This window comes from Ctenopharyngodon idella, chromosome 2 (genome assembly GCF_019924925.1).
Source record: "Ctenopharyngodon idella isolate HZGC_01 chromosome 2, HZGC01, whole genome shotgun sequence".
NCBI lineage: Eukaryota > Metazoa > Chordata > Actinopteri > Cypriniformes > Xenocyprididae > Ctenopharyngodon > Ctenopharyngodon idella.
The window spans coordinates 40,130,364-40,148,822 of record NC_067221.1 but is presented as its reverse complement, the minus strand read 5'-3'; the positions used below and the strand labels follow the sequence as shown (position 1 = coordinate 40,148,822).

The 18,459-nt window shown below is 36.1% G+C and overlaps 1 protein-coding gene across 3 annotated transcripts; it reads left to right on the top strand.

Moving 5' to 3' along the window:
* The first annotated feature begins 2,169 nt into the window (after nucleotides 1-2,169).
* On the top strand, nucleotides 2,170-17,699 carry twsg1a (twisted gastrulation BMP signaling modulator 1a). Of its 3 annotated transcripts, XM_051876994.1 has the most exons (5): nucleotides 2,170-2,321; nucleotides 2,996-3,142; nucleotides 10,602-10,701; nucleotides 14,050-14,295; nucleotides 16,487-17,699. In XM_051876994.1, exons 2-5 carry the CDS (start codon nucleotides 3,017-3,019, stop codon nucleotides 16,666-16,668), a joined length of 654 nt encoding a protein of 217 aa, XP_051732954.1. In that variant the 5' UTR covers nucleotides 2,170-2,321; nucleotides 2,996-3,016; the 3' UTR covers nucleotides 16,669-17,699. The 3 variants fall into 3 exon arrangements, with proteins under 3 accessions (XP_051732954.1, XP_051732965.1, XP_051732974.1); XM_051877005.1 differs by lacking the exons at nucleotides 2,170-2,321; nucleotides 2,996-3,142 and adding an exon at nucleotides 7,978-8,137; XM_051877014.1 differs by lacking the exons at nucleotides 2,170-2,321; nucleotides 2,996-3,142 and adding an exon at nucleotides 10,311-10,505.
* Nucleotides 17,700-18,459: the final 760 nt, after the last annotated feature.

Genomic DNA, 18,459 nt, shown 5'->3' with positions numbered 1-18,459 from the left:
ATTTTCTCTCCCCAGTGTCATGTGACTCGTTAGTGTTACAAGGTCTCAGGTGTGAATGGGGAGCAGGTGTGTTAAATTTGGTGTTATCGCTCTCACTCTCTCATACTGGTCGCTGGAAGTTCAACATGGCACCTCATGGCAAAGAACTCTCTGAGGATCTGAAAAAAAAGAATTGTTGCTCTACATAAAGATGGCGTAGGCTATAAGAAGATTGCCAAGACCCTGAAACTGAGCTGGAGCACGGTGGCCAAGACCATTCAGCGGTTTAACAGGACAGGTTCCACTCAGAACAGGCCTCGCCATGGTCGACCAAAGAAGTTGAGTGCACGTGCTCAGCGTCATATCCAGAGGTTGTGTTTGGGAAATAGACATATGAGTGCTGCCAGCATTGCTGCAGAGGTTGAAGGGGTGGAGGGTCAGCCTGTCAGTGCTCAGACCATACGCCGCACACTGCATCAAATTGGTCTGCATGGCTGTTGTCCCAGAAGGAAGCCTCTTCTAAAGATGATGCACAAGAAAGCCCGCAAACAGTTTGCTGAAGACAAGCAGACTAAGGACATGGATTACTGGAACCATGTCCTGTGGTCTGATGGGACCAAGATAAACTTATTTGGTTCAGATGGTGTCAAGCGTGTGTGGCGGCAACCAGGTAAGGAGTACAAAGACAAGTGTGTCTTGCCTACAGTCAAGCATGGTAGGTGTGTCATGGTAGGAGTGTCATTCAACCATGAATGCCAACAGAGCATGATCCCCTCCCTTCAGAGACTGGGCCACAGGGCAGTATTCCAACATGATAACGACCCCAAACACACCTCCAAGATGACCACTGCCTTGCTAAAGGGTACCTAAACCCTATTGAGCATCTGTGGGGCATCCTCAAACAGAAGGTGGAGGAGTGCAAGGTCTCTAACATCCACCAGCTCCGTGATGTCGTCATGGAGGAGTGGAAGAGGACTCCAGTGGCAACCTGTGAAGCTCTGGTGAACTCCATGCCCAAGAGGGTTAAGGCAGCGCTGGAAAATAATGGTGGCCACACAAAATATTGACATTTTGGGCCCAATTTGGACATTTTCACTTAGGGGTGTACTCATTTTTGTGGCCAGCGGTTTAGACATTAATGGCTGTGTGTTGAGTTATTTTGAGGGGACAGTGAATTTACACTGTTATACAAGCTGTACACTCACTACTTTACATTGTAGCAAAGTGCCATTTCTTCAGTGTTGTCACATGAAAAGATATAATAAAATATTTACAAAAATGTGAGAGGTGTACTCACTTCTGTGAGATACTGTAGTTCATCATAACATTGTATTCGTAAGGTATACATCATACACCGCTATATTGCTAAATCTACCCGATTTTTCTTGGTTACAAGGTAGTTTGTGACGTCACAGACAAAAGCGATTTCATAGCGCGTTTTTGAAACTGTCTTTAGATCAATGCAGTTTTAAAGAGAAAATACTCAGCAATGGTGTTTACTTATGAATTTGCACATGATTTGTCTTAAAGCATATTAAAAACACCACAAAGACATATAAACAAATTTCACCACAGGGGGACTTTAACCATGCCCTTTTGTTTAGGCCTCCTGAAACTTTTAATCATTTTGGCAGATCCTTTTAATTCAAAGTCACTTATAAATGAGGAAACAGCTCAACAGTTTATCATAAGGAGACAACAATATTAGCAATACTGATTAATCTGACTCTTGCCTGTGTCTTTAAGAGCGCGCGCATCTCACTCGTTCTGAGATCAGAGTTCACTGGGCGGCTTTTGTGAGACAGAAGGCGTCTTCCTCCAGGGGGCGCTTAGAGGCTCAAAAAGCAGATTTTCCCATCGAGCTGCATTCGGTTATCACGACGTTTTTTACTTATTGGAGACATCTGAATGCTAACTGGTATATCCGTTTGTTTCAAAGGATTTGTAGTTGATCTGCATACAGGTGACTGTTATTGGTCGACACGATCAGCGCTTTGAAAAGTAACAGGTATCACGTGACTTCCTGATTCTGCAGCTAAAATTCACAATTGAATAATAACACTGAGAAACTTCAATAGAGGTTTAATTGAAAATACATACTGAAGAGTTAAAACAAAATTTATTGTGGTTTTAGACTAAGAAAAAACAAGATCCGGGCCGTTAAGCCACGCCCCTTCAGGACTGGTATGTTGTGCTAATTGCCCTTCTCCTCACTTATTCCATTTCTATGTATCAAAGCCGCTCATGTTTCTATTCAGAGTAAAAGGAGACAAGACAAGAGATCCGTATGAGAGAAAGTCAAAATCCAAAGGAAAGTGTTGAGAAAGCTTTAAAGTCATACAGTAAGTATGCATGCTTTATTTGCCAAATACATGTAAAGATGTGACGTATGCCAAATCTGTGACGTGATAATCCATAGTGTTTTTGCGTCATGTTTGCAGTAATAGAGAAACAGCAGCGCTTTTGGACGTCAGTGTGTTTTTATGCCTATATATTATTAAGTAAACAAGTATCTGTGGCGTTTATGCAAAGTTTTCTTTGTTTTTAAGTATTTCACATTGAGAAAGAAAGTCAAACAATGCCAGCAAAAAGTTTCGCAGTGTTCTTCTGCATTCCAAATCTGTACTTAATTTGCTTGAATGTGAATCATATTTTCCAAGTTAAAAAAAAATACAACTACGAACAAGCTGTTGTTTTCTGCACATACAACAACAAGTGCCTTTTATAAGATAAGCTATAGTTTTGGAGATGTAGCATGGTGTATGATAATACTACTAACATAGTATGTATGGCATCATGGTGTATATATAGGTATCATGGTGTGTGTGTGTGTGTGTATATATATATATATATATACACACACACACACACACACACCTATATATATACCATGATACCATACATACTATATATACTATACTATATATATATATATATATACATAGGCTCATATATATACTTTTCTTTCTTTTCCCCCCCTCTCTCTCTGATATTATTTGGTCTCTGTTGGTTTCAGGTGTGTGGGGTTTTGGTCAGGATGCGGCCGGCTCTGTTCCTCTGTCCCGTCCTGATCTCTCTGTTATTTCTTCTGTCTGGACTGACTATCATCAATGGCTGTAACAAAGCTCTGTGTGCCAGTGATGTCAGCAAATGTCTTCTACAGGTAAGAGACACATGCTGCGCTCGTTTATCACACCGGGTCAGTTCGCAGTATTTCCTCTCCTCTGGATTTGTTTTTCATCTTCTTTTAAACTCTATAATAGACATTCATGCTGAATTACACAAGTCAGGACTCTTAAAGTCATGGAAATTGTTTGTGTGTATATATCTGTATACATATATACATATTCACAGAAATATATATATATATATATATATACAGTCAAACCAAAAATTATTCAGACACTAGATATAATTTTTTTATGTAAGTGAGGATAGCAAAATAAAGATTTGGAACCAAAAATTATTCAGACACTTTGACCTGATCATGTTTTGCTTAAGTGTTATCTGACATAATTAAGATAATTTTTTTCTGACACAATTTAACTCTGAGATCTTGTCATATTTTATTACCATTTTTTGAAACTATAGTGAATAAACTGTATTAATGAATGAAAAGTTCAAGGTGTCTGAATACATTTTGGTTTGACTGTATATATATATGTAATTTGCTCTTTGTGAGAGTAAAAAATCTATATACAAGGATTATCCATAAAAATCTTTATTTAATGCCTGAAAAGTAATAGAAATTCATTGGTCAGGTGGTTCTGAACTCTTTCAACTTCATGCTTGATATGGTTTGAGTTTATATTTACACTAGGAGGAAAACTAATCATCATTAACAAAGATTCATTGTTTAGGGTTAAGTTTTTTTTTTTTTTTTTTTTTTTTTGTGTGTGTGTGTGCGAAATTCTTCTTCGGTAACTTAGAACTCAAGTTGGATGTTTGGAATCCTGAAAAATCCCTGCAGGTGTTTGAAAACATTCCCAGAATGGAATACCAAGTGAAACAGGAGAAAGATACATTTACATTTCTTGGAATTGGAATACACGGTCTTTTCAAGTTCCTGAGTGCAGAAAATTGTACTTATTGTGATAAAATTCCAGTCTTTTTCTTCATGTCACGTGACCTATATTGTGTGTTCTTCGGTCTGTTTGTGCTCTCCACTGCAGAAGCACACATGCCCAGTGTTTGAGGGCAACTGGGTGGAACACATTTTATTCTGGATCACTTTTTTTCCTGGAGCGCAGCAACAACTGTACACTGTGTGTGTGTGTGTGTGTGTGTGTGTGTGTGTACAGGTTTGGCTTTACTGGCCAATTTGAGGGCCAAATATAGTGAAATATCATGAAAACCGACAAGTGAGGACATTTTACTGGTCCTCACTAGTTAAAAAGGCTTATAAATCGGCCAAAGCATGTTTGTATTTAAATCAAGTGTTTTGCACATGATTCTGTGATGATTAGTGGTAGGGCTTGGGTTAGGCCATAGCAAATATCATTAACCTGATATAAAATCAATGGAAATCAATGTCCTCACTAATACAGTGAAACAATTGTGTGTGTGCGTGTGTGTGTGTGTGTTTCTTTTCTTCTTCTGTGTCTCTGATTAGATCTGTGTTTACTCTAGTCTGTGTATCTTAGTGAGACTCGGAGAAGAAGAGAGACAGAGACAGACAGACGGGGACGTGAGACAGGCGTCGTGACTCCGAGTCTCTCTGTGTTACAGGAATAAACACAGGAGGATCATGACGTTACTCCAGCAAACAGAGACACACCAACAGATGAGAAAAACCTGCAACAGAGCTGAAAGCAGCATTGTTGGTATTGATAACCAAAACTATTATATAAAATATAATGTACATATTAGATGAGAAACTTAAACTTAAAGAAAATTAGAATTTGAAAACTGAAATAATTTGAAGTAGTACTAAAATTACTAAAACTAAAACTGAAATAAAATAAATGAAAGCTAAATTGAAAAAACAAATACTAAAGCATATAACAAAATTACTAAAACTTAAACTAAAATTAAAATCAACATTTTAAAATAAAATGTATCATTAATAAATATTAAAATAGTATATAAATAATACTAAAATAATAGTGAATGAATGTAAAAACTGTTTAATTTTTCCCAAATTCTGTGTTTTCATTTTATTTTTCTGAAATCTCTGTTTTATGATTTAATACAAATTTTAAATCATAATTTCATAATATCATAATCATCGGATTTTTACAAATCTTTAAAAATCTAATGAAATTAATTCATAAAATGTTAACAATTTAATCAATATTTTAAAATGTAAACAAATAAAAATATAACAATCTAGAGCAAAACTGCATTTTTATGTTGTTATTTTAATATTTTTATGTTTTGTAAAATAAGGTGTTTTTATTAAATAGTTGCTTACTGTATAAATTAAAACATGGATGAAAAAATATCATGGTTATATGATATTCCTAATAATAATAATAATAATACAATTTATTATTACTATAACATTGAAAAGTACTATACAATAGCAATGTATTAGATTAAATGTCATAATTTCATGTGCCTGATATTTAGATATAGGCGAAATATAGGCGAACATTACTCATGTTTATTATTGATATTATGGATTTTTTCCAGATACATATCAATATGGATTTATCACCCAGCCGGAGTTACTAGGACATTGCTAGGGTGTCCTGAGTGAATTTTAGAGTGTATCAAAGTGGTTGCTGGTTGCTAGGGCATTGCTAGGCGGTTGCGAGTGTGACCTGTGTGGTTGCTAATGTGTTTTGTAAAATTTCTTTGGTGTTGCTCGTGGTTATAGGGTGTCATGGGTGTTTGACAGGGCGTTGACTGCCGCTTCAGAAGTTTCTGTGAATATCTGTGAGTGTAGTTGCTGTAAGCTGGCGGCTGTCAGTCGTGTGTCTCTAGGTGGGGCAGCTGAGGTTGTTTTAGTCACACATGAATGCTTTGTGGGGCAAGGCAGCACACGTCCCGTTCGCTCAGAGCACTTTCACACACACACACTTTCCCCTGTACACTGTCTGAACAGCCCTCCTCTCCACCTCACTCGCAGCTGACGAGAAAATAACCGCTCACGGTAAAAAAAACCAACAGAAAATACTGGCAGCTGTGGTTGCCAGAATATTTGAGTAAAAAATAAGGTAAAAATGCAAACATTTACAGAACAACATGTTAATTTTTCAATTTAAATCTGTAATAGAGTGCAGCAGTCGGGTTCTGGAAGTAAAAACTCCATTCATTTTCTAGTAGTACTCACACCGTCACCAAGGCTCACCCCGATCGGCCTGACGGGGGCGCTGCAGCAGTCAAAAGTACAAAGTGGCTCTTAACTTTTAAACCAAGTGTCTTATATCATTGGAGTCCTTGGCTCAAGACGGACAAGATGGCATGCCTAAGATTTGCTTGTCGAAATTTTTGGGTATTTTGGATTTTTTTGAAAAACCTACTTTTGCGAACTATTCCTAGGTTTTTGACCCGGTCGGAACCAAACCAGTGCAGCGAGATTCTCTGGAGTCTGACTGTCATTAATTATCAAAAAAATGTTGAAATCCCGATTCACGGTCACTAAGGGCCACCAAAACGTTCAAAGTGGGTGGAGCCACTTTTACTAAACTCGTGAACAGAATGAGATATTTTCACCAAACTCAGCACACCTGTGTAAGAGCTCATTCTGTGGTCGCGTGAAAAAGGATGCGGCGACTGGCCACTTGGTGGCGCTATAACAGCAAAAAAACATGAAAATGGCTATAACTACTTCACCTTTAGTCCGATCAACTTGAGAATTGGCATGCAGTGTCTTCGTCTGAGGTGCCATGACTGTCTATGAGGACATTGACGTATCTCAAAAAACATGTCTGCATCAGCCACTGAAGTTTGAGCAGCTATCAGACAAGGTTAACGGAGGCCGATTGGAACGAAACTCGCTGAGCCTGTTTGACTCACGGCCCTGAGGCCTGTGAGAAATTCAAAAGAAATTAAGTTTTGCATAAAGGATTGTGTATCGCATGATTTTTCACGCACAACATTCATACCACATGGTAGAACTCCTCATTCTGAGCAACTTTGCCTCTAGGATCACCACTGTCCATCGAATCATTCATTAAATATTGGAGATTATTTCAAAAACCAACTTTGGCGAACTAGTCCTAGGTTTTTGGCTCAACCTCGATAACTGTTAAAAAGCTTTATAAACCATTAATTTCCTATGGTAAATTGGCTGTAAATAGTCTTTCACATCTATGATCTAAGTGGTTACATGCTTGCTAATTAAAACATAATACCTTTTAGCGCATATGCTTAAAGGCCTTAAAGGGCTTGAACCCCGATAATTGCTGCTCGCAGCTATATTTTAATAACTGCAGAATTCCTGGTGAAAAACTTCATTACCCATGATAAAACAAGTTTAAGCTGAAGTACTAAAATAATTAAAACTAAAACTGAAGTAAAATAAATGAAAGTAAAACAGAAGACAAGAGTAAGATAAAGTTATGAAATCTTAAATTAAAATGAACTCTTAAAATATATCAAAATAAAAGCTAATAAAAGATAAGTTGATTCTCAAGACCCCTGCGTTCTTTTCTGTCTGTTTTTGGATGCAAAAACGTTTCCTCCTAAATCTGCCTCAGTCATATTAACAGACTCTAGTTGGATTGTAAAATTCTGATTGATGACAAATTTGTGACTGTTTTTTTAATGAGAGGCTGAACTGGGCTTGTCCCTCTGTGTTGTATTTTGTGTCAGATAGTGTATGTGATGATTGTGTGTGTGTGTGTGTGTGTGTGTGTGTGTGTGGTCTGTAATGTGTGAGTCAGCTCTCAGTCACCCAATAATGTTTTCTTTCCAATCTTGCATGCTGTTATTTTTTTCCCAGCCTAACACGAAAGAAGCTTTTAAAAAAATATTTTTTTCCATTTTTTCCATTCAGTGACGTTTTATTGAGACCACCGGCTGTCAAACTCCTATCATGCGGCTTTAGAGGACTTGAAATAAAGTGCACAATTGCATGAACAACATATGATGATTTTTTTGGAGCTTGACTGTTGTTGTCACTATAAACTGTTTGTGAGGAAAAAGCTGCATGAAGATTCTCCATAAGTTCTCCTTTTGTGTTCAAGAGAAAAAAAATAATGGCATACAGGTGAGTAAATAATGACAGAATTAACATTTTTATTTAAACGAACTAGGCATTTAATTATAGAGATGTTTTTCTTCCTGGAGAGCAAGGAAAGAGAGGAGGGGTGAATGTCAGCAGGTTGAGGACTGAAGCGGAAGAAAACCGCAGGTGTTCAGTCTAATCAGTTCCATTGCGTATACATAACCAAGAATGTAGTCATTTAATTTATTAATTTAATATTACTAAATAACTGCCAGCTTAATAATATATATATATATATATATATATATATATATATATATATATACAGTACTGCTTGAAAGTTTGTGAAGAATCTGGGAAAATGTGAATAATTTTAACAAAATAAGAGAGATCATACAAAATGCATGTCATTTTTTATTTAGTACTGTCCTGAATAAGATATTTTACATAAAAAATGTTTACATAAAGTCCATAAGACAAAAAAATAGCTGAATTTATAAATATGACCCAATTCAAAAGTTTATGAACCATTGATTCTTAATACTGTGTGTGGTTACCTGGATGATCTACGACTGTTTTTTTTGTTTTGTGATGGTTGTTCATGAGTCCCTTGTTTGTCCTGAGCAGTTAAACTGAGCTCTGTTCTTCAGGAAAATCCTCCAGGTCCCAAAAATTCTTCAGTTTTCCAGCATCTTCTGCATATTTGAACCCTTTACAGCAGTGACTGAATGATTTTGAGATCCGTCTTTTCACACTGAGGACAACTGAGGGACTCAAACGCAACTATTAAAAAAAGTTTCAAACATTCACTGATGCTCCAGAAGGAAACAGGATGCATTAAGGTGAAAACTTTTTGAATTTGAAGATCAAGGAATATTGTACTTAATTTGTCTTCTGGCAAACATTTAAGTATCTTCTGTTGCTTCTGCAGGGCAGTACTAAATGAAAAAAAAAAAAAGAAGATATTTAAACAAAATAAGAAACCATATGTAAACATTTTTTATGTAAAATATCTTACTCAGGACAGTACTAAATAAAAAATAACATGCATATTGTATGATCTCTCTTATTTTGTTAAAATTATTCACATTTTCACAGATTCTGCAAGGGGTTCACAAACTTTCAAGCAGCACTATGTGTATATATATATATATATATATATATATATATATAATTACAAGAAATTAAAGAAATTAATACTTTTATCCAGCAAGGATGCATTAAATTGATCAAAAGTGTCAGTAAATTTTTTTAAACATTGATAATAATAAGAAATGAGCAGCAAATCATCATATCAGAATGATTTCTGGAGGATCATGTGACACTGAAGACTGGAGTAATGATGCTGAAAATTCAGCTTTGATTAACATAAGTAAATTTCATTTTAAAATATATTCAAATAGAAAGCAGTTATTTTAAATTGTAAAAATATGTATTTATTTATTTATTCATTCATTAAATAAATATATTTTATTTATTAAGTGACTGGCACTTAATACTTTAGCTTTGTGAGAACTCAAGTCAGGGCAAGTCACCTTTATTTATGTAGCGCTTTTTACAATGCAGATTGTTTCAACCAAGCTTTACAATGATATTATAGTCATAGGAAGCTGGTGACTATTCCTTCATTTCACAGCTGGGCAGAATCATCTCTTTCTCAAATGAAACGGTGTGTTTGCAGGTACAGCAGGAGTTTGGTGAGGCTGTATTTGGACAGGTTGTGCTTCAGTGTCTTGAACTGAAGTAAACAGAACTTTTATGGCTTTTATGTTGTTTGGCTCGATGATTCTTTTAAGGAATGCATGAAAATCACACACGCAATTCCCCGAACTAAAGAGGACTGTGCAGGGATCGGGAATTGTCTAGGCTTGTTTCTTTTGGAAGTATCTAAGCCACGTGTGTTTTCAGGTATTGGGTTTTGTGTAGTTGCTTCTATTGTAACTCTCTTTCTGTTTCCTCCCCTGAACGTTCAGTTTAATGGCACACACACACACACACACACACACACACACACACACACACACACACACACACACACACACACACACACACATCTGGAAGTTGACCTCTTCCACACAACTGCTGGCAAAACACGAAACACAGAGAGCCAAATGTGTGTGTCTGTGTTCCCCTTCATTCAGCTGGCTGCTGTTTTCTCTGTAATTATAACTCTAAATGTGTCCCAGGTTTCGGTCACTCTTTTTCCCCTCTCTGCTGGGGCATTTGACGTTTTTTTCCAGCGTGGAACAGTTTGCAGCTCTGTTTCTTTTCAGCCTGGTGTTATTTCTCATGTTTAAGCATTCTTTGTCTCTTTGGGTGGTTTCCTTTTAACTGTTACAGCTGAAAGATCTTGATGTTTCCGTCAAGACTCACGGGTCTCTATAGCACATGTGTTGGTGATCATGTTTATGTAAGCTAGACTTCCTCCACGTCATGTCATTTTTTCCCCCTGTATGTTTACCTTTCATAATGTATATTTTGTGTGTGTGTGTGTGTGTGTGTACAGGGTCTTTGTCAGTGCCGGCCATCAGAGGGGAACTGTTCGTGCTGTAAAGAGTGCATGCTGTGTTTGAGCTCTCTCTGGGAGGAGTGCTGCGACTGTGTAGGTGAGTTTGAAATCAATATGCGATCAATACCCAATCAGAACTCACAGAGCTCACTATTGGTCCATGTACTATTTTATTTTATTTTATTTTATAATGTATTTTTAAAATAAATAAAATTTAAATTATGAAATAAAATAAAATAAAATGTCTTTATTTTATAGTCTTGGCTCACCTCTTATTTAATGCTAATAGCCAATTTTTATAATAATCATTTTTTTAAATCAATGAAAATTAAACGAAATTATAAAATAAATTATACAATATGGAGTTATTTTATATATGCAGAAAATATTTTATAGGGTTATTTTATTTTATTTTAATAAATCACATTTTAAATTGTAATATTGTATAATATACCTCCATAATACATATTTTTTTGAATGGTTGATTTATTTTAATCAACCAAAAATGTAGTCATTATATGTGTATAAAATAAATTATTAAAGTATTTAAATTATAAAATAAAATAAAATATATTTTTTGTTTTTAGTTTATAGTCTTGGCTCAACTCAACTCAAAATGAAATGAAATAATAAAATAAAATACACATTTTGGAGATATTTTATTATAAATGTATAAAACATTATGGGGTTTATTTATTAGAAATAAATGAAAATTTAAATGATAAAATGACACACACACACACACACACACACACACGTATATATATATATATATATATATAAAATAAAATATGATAATTCATAAACTGACCAAAACATAATTAAACAATTATATCCCACAATTGGTTCATCTTCAATGACTGAATATATATATATATATATATACTGTATATACACTGTGTTCCAAATTATTATGCAAGTGACATATCAGGAGAATTTCACTACAATAAACATTCAGATTTTAGTTTTCAAAGAAAGTGTTTGTTTGTTTTATTTCTCCATATTTTTATAGATAACTGTTATCAATCTCAGACAAAACAGTTTGCCAGGTCTACTTAGGTAAATGGAAACCGTACTTAAAGAGGTTGTTCCACATTATTAAGCAAGTCACAGTTCTCATGCAATATGGGGAGGAAGAAAGATCTTTCTGAAGATGAAAAGCATGAAATGGTGCAGTGTTGTGCAAAAGGCATGAAAACAACTAATATTGTGTGAAAAGTGAATGTAAATTATCAAACTATCATAAGATTTGTGAGTGACTTAGAGCACAGCAGAACTTTTAAGGAAAGTTTCTGTCAAAAAAAAAATTAGTTGTATTAAAAGGACAGCTATTGAAAAAAAAAGCCGGTGTTGAGCAGCAAACAGGTATTTGAAGCTGCTGGTGTCTCTGGAGTCTCAAGAACCTCTCCATGCTGGCTGGCAGTTGTGCGTAAAATTGCATTTCAAACCTCACAAAGAGAAACATTTACAGTGGGTGTAGAAATAAATGAAGACTCATTTTTAAATAGTTTTATTCACTGACGAATACCGCACTACAATGGATGGTCTAAATGGATGGATTTGTGGATGGTTGGTGAATGGCCACCACGTTCCATCAAGACTGTGACATCAGCAGGGAGCTGGCGGGTGATGATTTTGGCTGGAATATTGGGAAGTGAGATGGATGGTCCCTTTAGGGTCTCTGAGGGTGTTGAAATGACTGGCAAGATATGTGGAGTTCATAACTGGCCATTTTTAGCTATGGTATAAAAATAAGGATAATGCCTTCTGAAATACAATGCACTATGCACTATCCCATGCTGCAAAAAACACCACAGCAATAAATCTATTTGAAAATGTGTTACTACACCCACTGTAAATGTTTCTCTTTGTGAGGTTTGGTTAGAGGTGGCTGAAATGCAATTTTACGCACAACTGCCAGCCTGCATGGAGAGCTTCTTGAGACTCCAAAGACACCAGCAGCTTCAAATACTTGCTGCTTAACAGTGGCTTTTTTACAGCTGTCCTTTTAATACAATTAACTTGTTTGACAGAAACTTTAAGCCTTTATCTGACCGAGTTCTGCTGTGCTCTAAATCACTCACAAATGACAAGAGGGCTGGTATACACTTATGACAGTTCCATAATCTCCATTCACTTTTCACACAATATTAGTTGTTTTCATGCCTTTTGCACAACATTGCACCATTTCATGCTTTTTATCTTCAGAAAGATCTTTCTTCCTCCACATATTTCATAAGAACTGTGACTTGCTTAATAATGTGGAACAACCTCTTTAAGTAGGGTTTCCATTTACCTAAATAGGCCTGGCAAACTATTTAACAAACCTGTCTGAGATTGATACCAGTTATCTAAAAAGATACGGAGAAATAAAACAAACAAACACTTTCTTTGAAAAACTAAAATCTGAATGTTTATTGTACTGAAATCCCACTGATACGTCACTTGCATAATAATTTGGAACACAGTGTATATTTAATTTATTATATATTTAGTTTTAAATAAATCAGAATTTAAATGATAAAATAATTATAATAATATAAAGAGTGCATAAACATGTTCATTTACGTAATGAACTGTTTTATTTTTATATGTATATTTTATATATTTATTTTATATTTAATTTTGATTGATATAAAAATAAAATTAAGTAAAATAAAATAAAAGAATAAAGTAAAATTAAATGAATATTATAAAAACATATTATTAGAATTATATCAAGTTGAGCCGAGACTATAAACTAAGGACGCTCAGGTTGTGTTAACAGGTTTGGCTCATTCCCAGTCCAGTGAGAGCACTTGTAAATATTAGGACTAGTTTGCCGATGACAGGAAGGCTGGTATACACTCCTCTGACAGTGGGATAAAGTGTGAAGTGAGATGATCCAGATACTCTCAGCTCTGTGCTACGGCTTTAAACACAGATCAGTTCAGACTCAGAGGAGGTTTTGCCAGTTAACAGTTGTAGGAACAGCCGATGAGAGAAAAACATATTGTTCCTGAATACACAACGAGCAGTTTATAAAGTAGAGAGGATGCCATGTTTGTCACTTTTTATTCAAAACTAGGACATGAATGCATCAGATTGTAGAGATTGTTCTGTTCCAAACACTCGTTTATTAGCTGAGAGGGAAAAGTGTGTGTTGTTCCTGAAGGCCAGAACCTGCCATGGATCCGGTAATCAGAAGCAGCTGTCCTGGCAGCCGCTCCGCAGCTAATCTGAAACACACGGTCTCCGCAGCGTTCTGCTCCTTATTAAAACCTTCATCCATTATCTGATTACCATCTTTACCAGCAGTTTATCTCTCAAAGTGGAGCTGCTGTTGACAGTCGTGTTTTGAAGTCTTTAAATTCTTCACTTGTGGTCAGGTTTGCTTGTACTGCTTGTCGTTGACTTTTTTGGGGCTTTTCCATCATGATGTACCTCCATTTCATCTGGCCAACAGGAATGTGTAACCCAAGGAATTACAACGACAGTCCTGCCACCTCCAAGAGCACCGTAGAAGAGCTGTACCGACCAATCCCGTCGCTCTTCCGTGCTCTGACCGAAGGCGACGCCCCCATAAACATGATGGTCGTGTCGTTTCCCGTTGCTGAGGAACTCTCCCACCACGAGAACCTCGTGTCTTTCCTGGAGACACTCGACAGCCAGAGTCACAACATCTCGTTGCCCAGCAGCAGCGTCCATGATGGTGGGTACTGGCTGAAGATATCTAGGAAAAGATGTTTGTCTCGTTTCAGAATACCAAAGATTATAAGACATGATTAAAGTTTTTAAAGGAATAGTTCAGCCAAAATTTTGTGGATGGTGTTTTTTATTGTCAGGTTAAAAAATTAACATTATCCTGTCAAATCATTATCATACAAAAAATTTTAATAATAATAAAAAAAATGAAATCTGTACAACTGCACTTTATTTTTTACATGTTCTGAAGCCATACTATCATTTTGTATGAGAAACAAATTATTATTCAACCCACTTTGGTTGCATGAAAAAAAGAAGCTTTTCTATAAGGTCTCATATTTGTTTTGTTTCATAAGTGGTTTAGTAAATGATGACAAAATGTTTATTTTTCAGGTGAACTACTCCTTTAAAGGGTTAAAGGGTTAGTTCACAAAAAAATGCAAATTCTGTCATTATTTACTCACACCCGTAAGACCTTCGTTCATCTTCAGAACACAAATGAAGATATTTTAATGAAATCTGAGAGCTTTCTGACCCTCCATAGACAGCTTCACAACTGACACTTTGATGCTTCAAAAAGTTCATAAAGAGATCGTAAAAATAATCCATATGAATTGAATGGTTTAGTCCAAATTTTCTGAAGAGTCACGATCACTTTATATGATGAACAGGCTTTTATTCACATTAAACTTTTTTCCTTTAACAATGACCGACTAATATGAGTTTTTCCAGTGACCGTTTTTTTTTTCTTCTTTTGTTTCACATACATTTAATATTTACATAAAAAATTATTACACATCATTTACATTTAAATATAATAATAAAAAAGGGCGTTAAAAGAAATTGTGCATTATTCGTATGACAGCCAAGTATGAGGTAACATTTCAGAAAATATCCAAATATCAGATGATACTGTACATTGATCTATAATATGTTATAGTTTTAAAACTGCTGTTGTCTATGATGTATTTATGTTTGGGAAAGTAGCTTCACTCTTCTTGTCTGATCTCTTCTCTTCTCATCTCTCTTCTCCTCGTTTCGTCTCTCCTCTCGATTTGCCTCTCATCTCGTCTCCTCTCCTTTCTCATCTCTCCTCTCCTCTCGTCTCCTCTCCTTTCTTGTCTCACCTCTTGTCTTTTCGCGTCTCCTCATCTCTCCTCGCATCTCGTCTCCTCTCCATTCTTGTCTCGCCTCGCCTCGCCTCTCGTCTCCTCTCCTTGTCTCTCCTCTTGTCTCATCTCTCCTCTCATCTCGTCTCGCCTCCTCTCCTCTCATCTCTCCTCTCCTCTGGTCTCTCGTTTTGTCTTTCCTCTCCTAGTCTCTCCTCTCGCCTCTCCTCTCCTTTCTGGTCTTGCCTCTCGTCTCCTTTCCTTTCCTCCCCTTGTCTCTCCTCTCCTTGTCTCTCGTCTCGACTACTCTCGTCTTGTCTACTCATCTCTCATCTCCTCTCGTCTCTCTTCTTGTCTCCTATCCTTTCTCGTCTCGCTTCTCGTCTCCTCTCCTCTCTTCGTCTCTCCTCTTGTCTCATCTCTTGTCTCGCCTCACCTCTCGTCTGGTCTCCTCTCCTTTCTTGAATCGCCTCTCATCTTGTCTCCTCTCCTTTTGTCTCATCTCCTCTCCTCATCTCTCCTCTCGCCTTGCCTCTTCTCTCCTTTCTCGTCTTGCCTCTCCTCTCCTCGTCTCTCCTCTCCTTGTCTCTCGTCTCGTCTCATCTCGTCTCTCGTCCCGTCTACTCTTGTCTCATCTTCCTTTCCTTTCTCATCTTGCTTCTCGTCTCGTCTCCTCATCTCTCATGTCCTCTCATCTCCTCTCCTTTCTCGTCTTGTTTCTTTTCTTCTCTCCTCTTGTCTCATCTCTAATCTCGCCTCACCTCTCGTCTGGTCTCCTCACCTTTCGTCTTGCCTCTCCTCTCGTCTCCTCTCTTTTCCTTATCTCTCCTCTCCTCTCGTCTCTCCTCTTCTCTCGTTATTCCCCTCCTCTGGTCTCGTCTCTCCTCTCATCTCTCTTCTCTTCTCCTCTCCTCTCCTTTCCTCTCGTCTCTCCTCTCGTCTCATCTCTCGTCTCATCTCTCCTCTCCTCTCGTCTCTCGTCTCCTCTCGTCTCTCGTCTCCTCTCGTATCTCCTCTCATCTCGTCTCTCCTCTCCTCTCATGTCTCTGGTTTGCACGTGTGATCTCTCAGTCTGATCTCATTCCTCAGATGCCTTGTGTACGGTGGTCTACTTTGATGAGTGCGTGTCCATTCGTCAGTGTAAGCAGTACTGCGAGTCGATGGGCGGATCAAAGTACCGCTGGTTTCATAACGCCTGCTGTGAGTGCATCGGGCCTGAATGTCTGGACTACGGCAGTAAAGCCGTCAAATGCATGAACTGCCTCATCTGAGAACTCAACAAAGACTCACTCTACACTTTAACTCGTGTTTTATTGTGTAAAACACTTCTGGCCTTTTCTGTTCTTGTTTACAGATTGTGTTTCTTAATCTTGTCTTTTGGAAAATAAGGTCAAAGGGTTTTTCTTATGTTATCAATATTGTTTGTGAATTATTACAGCAGCATGTTGGGGTCGTTTCTCATTCAAATCATAATTCTCATTTCATATTCATGTTTCTGGTTTGACTATTAAAAACCGAAGTAAACAGTTTTTTTTTTTTAATTACATGATGGTTTTAGTCTCCTGTCATTTACTGATCTGCTACTTTACTGTCATTTGCTGATTTACATTGTTGTACAACATTTGATTTGATGATTTGAAATGAAAAAGATATTTAATCTGTATTTGTGTCTCCAAGTTTGAGTTAAACGTGTTTTGTTTTGTTTTTTTACAAAATGCATGTGTATAGTTGACAAATAACATGGACATTAACTTTTATTCAGTTTAGATTGGTCTCGTTTGTTAACATTAATTCATTAACTAACATGAACTAACAATGAGAAATATATTTTTCACAGCATTTATTAACCTGTTTAATGTTAGTTAATAAAAATCTTCACAATCATCTTAGTTCACAGTGCATTAACTATTATTAAGAATACAAAATTTGACCTGAAATATGTTTCATGGTCAAAAAATGTTGAAAAATAAATGTAAATGTTGAAATTAACATTAACTAAGACTAATAAATTCTTTAGAAGAATTGTTCATTGTTAGTGCATGTTAACTAATGTAGTTAGGTAATGTAAACTAATACAGCCTTATTGTAAAGTGTTACCACATTTATATGAATGTAAAAGGGAAAATGTGTATTTTAAATGCTGTAACTGATTTTCATTTTTTTTTTTTTAATGTTTCTGTTTTTAAATATTCAATATTTGCTATTTAAAATATTTACTATTTAATAATAGTCCTGTTTCATTACGTCTCTCAATAAACATTCATGCTTAATAATAAAAACATAAATATGTTTTCAAATGGAATATGTCACATTGCTGTTATGTCAGCTACCCATTTACCAATAAAAATAATAAGTAAATAAATTAGATTCAATAATTATTAGTTTATTATTAATCTATTAAGTGAAAAATGTGATTAATATAAATAAAAATTATATTAAAATTAAATAATACATTTAACAGTACATTACTATAGTGAGTCGAAAATTACATAGATATATAATGCAACTTAATAGAAACTATTTTTAGATTTATAATATATATTTTTCAGTGTATAAATTGGGTGTTTATATAAGATAGATGCCTTCTAAGGTTTACAGTGGGGTCCCTCACATGAGGATGATCATATTTCAGGGTCCGTGGCATTTAAAAGATAAAAAGCAAGCAAACCCTGGTTTAGAGAGCTGCACTGCATCTTTTTTTGTCTCTACTGGTTGAGTTACTCGTGCGAACGCCTCACCGCAGCTCTCGTCTCTGACAAACTCACGATGTAACTTGGCATAAATTCATGATGACAGCCAGATGTAGTCAACATCAGTCAGACCTCATTCACAGCGCAGCTGACAGGTGTGTGTGTGTGTGTGTGTGTGTGTGTGTATTTGTGCATGCTTCTGTATTGACCTCAGACTTTCTTTGTTTGACTTTAAGACACATTTTAAGACACATGCTTGCATATGTTTTAACCTAAAACTGAAAATCAGTGTCATTTTAGTATCTCTGAGATACTATTATAGTTTTTGTTTTGTTTTTCTTTTTATATTTTAAATTTTAATTTCAGTTAAAG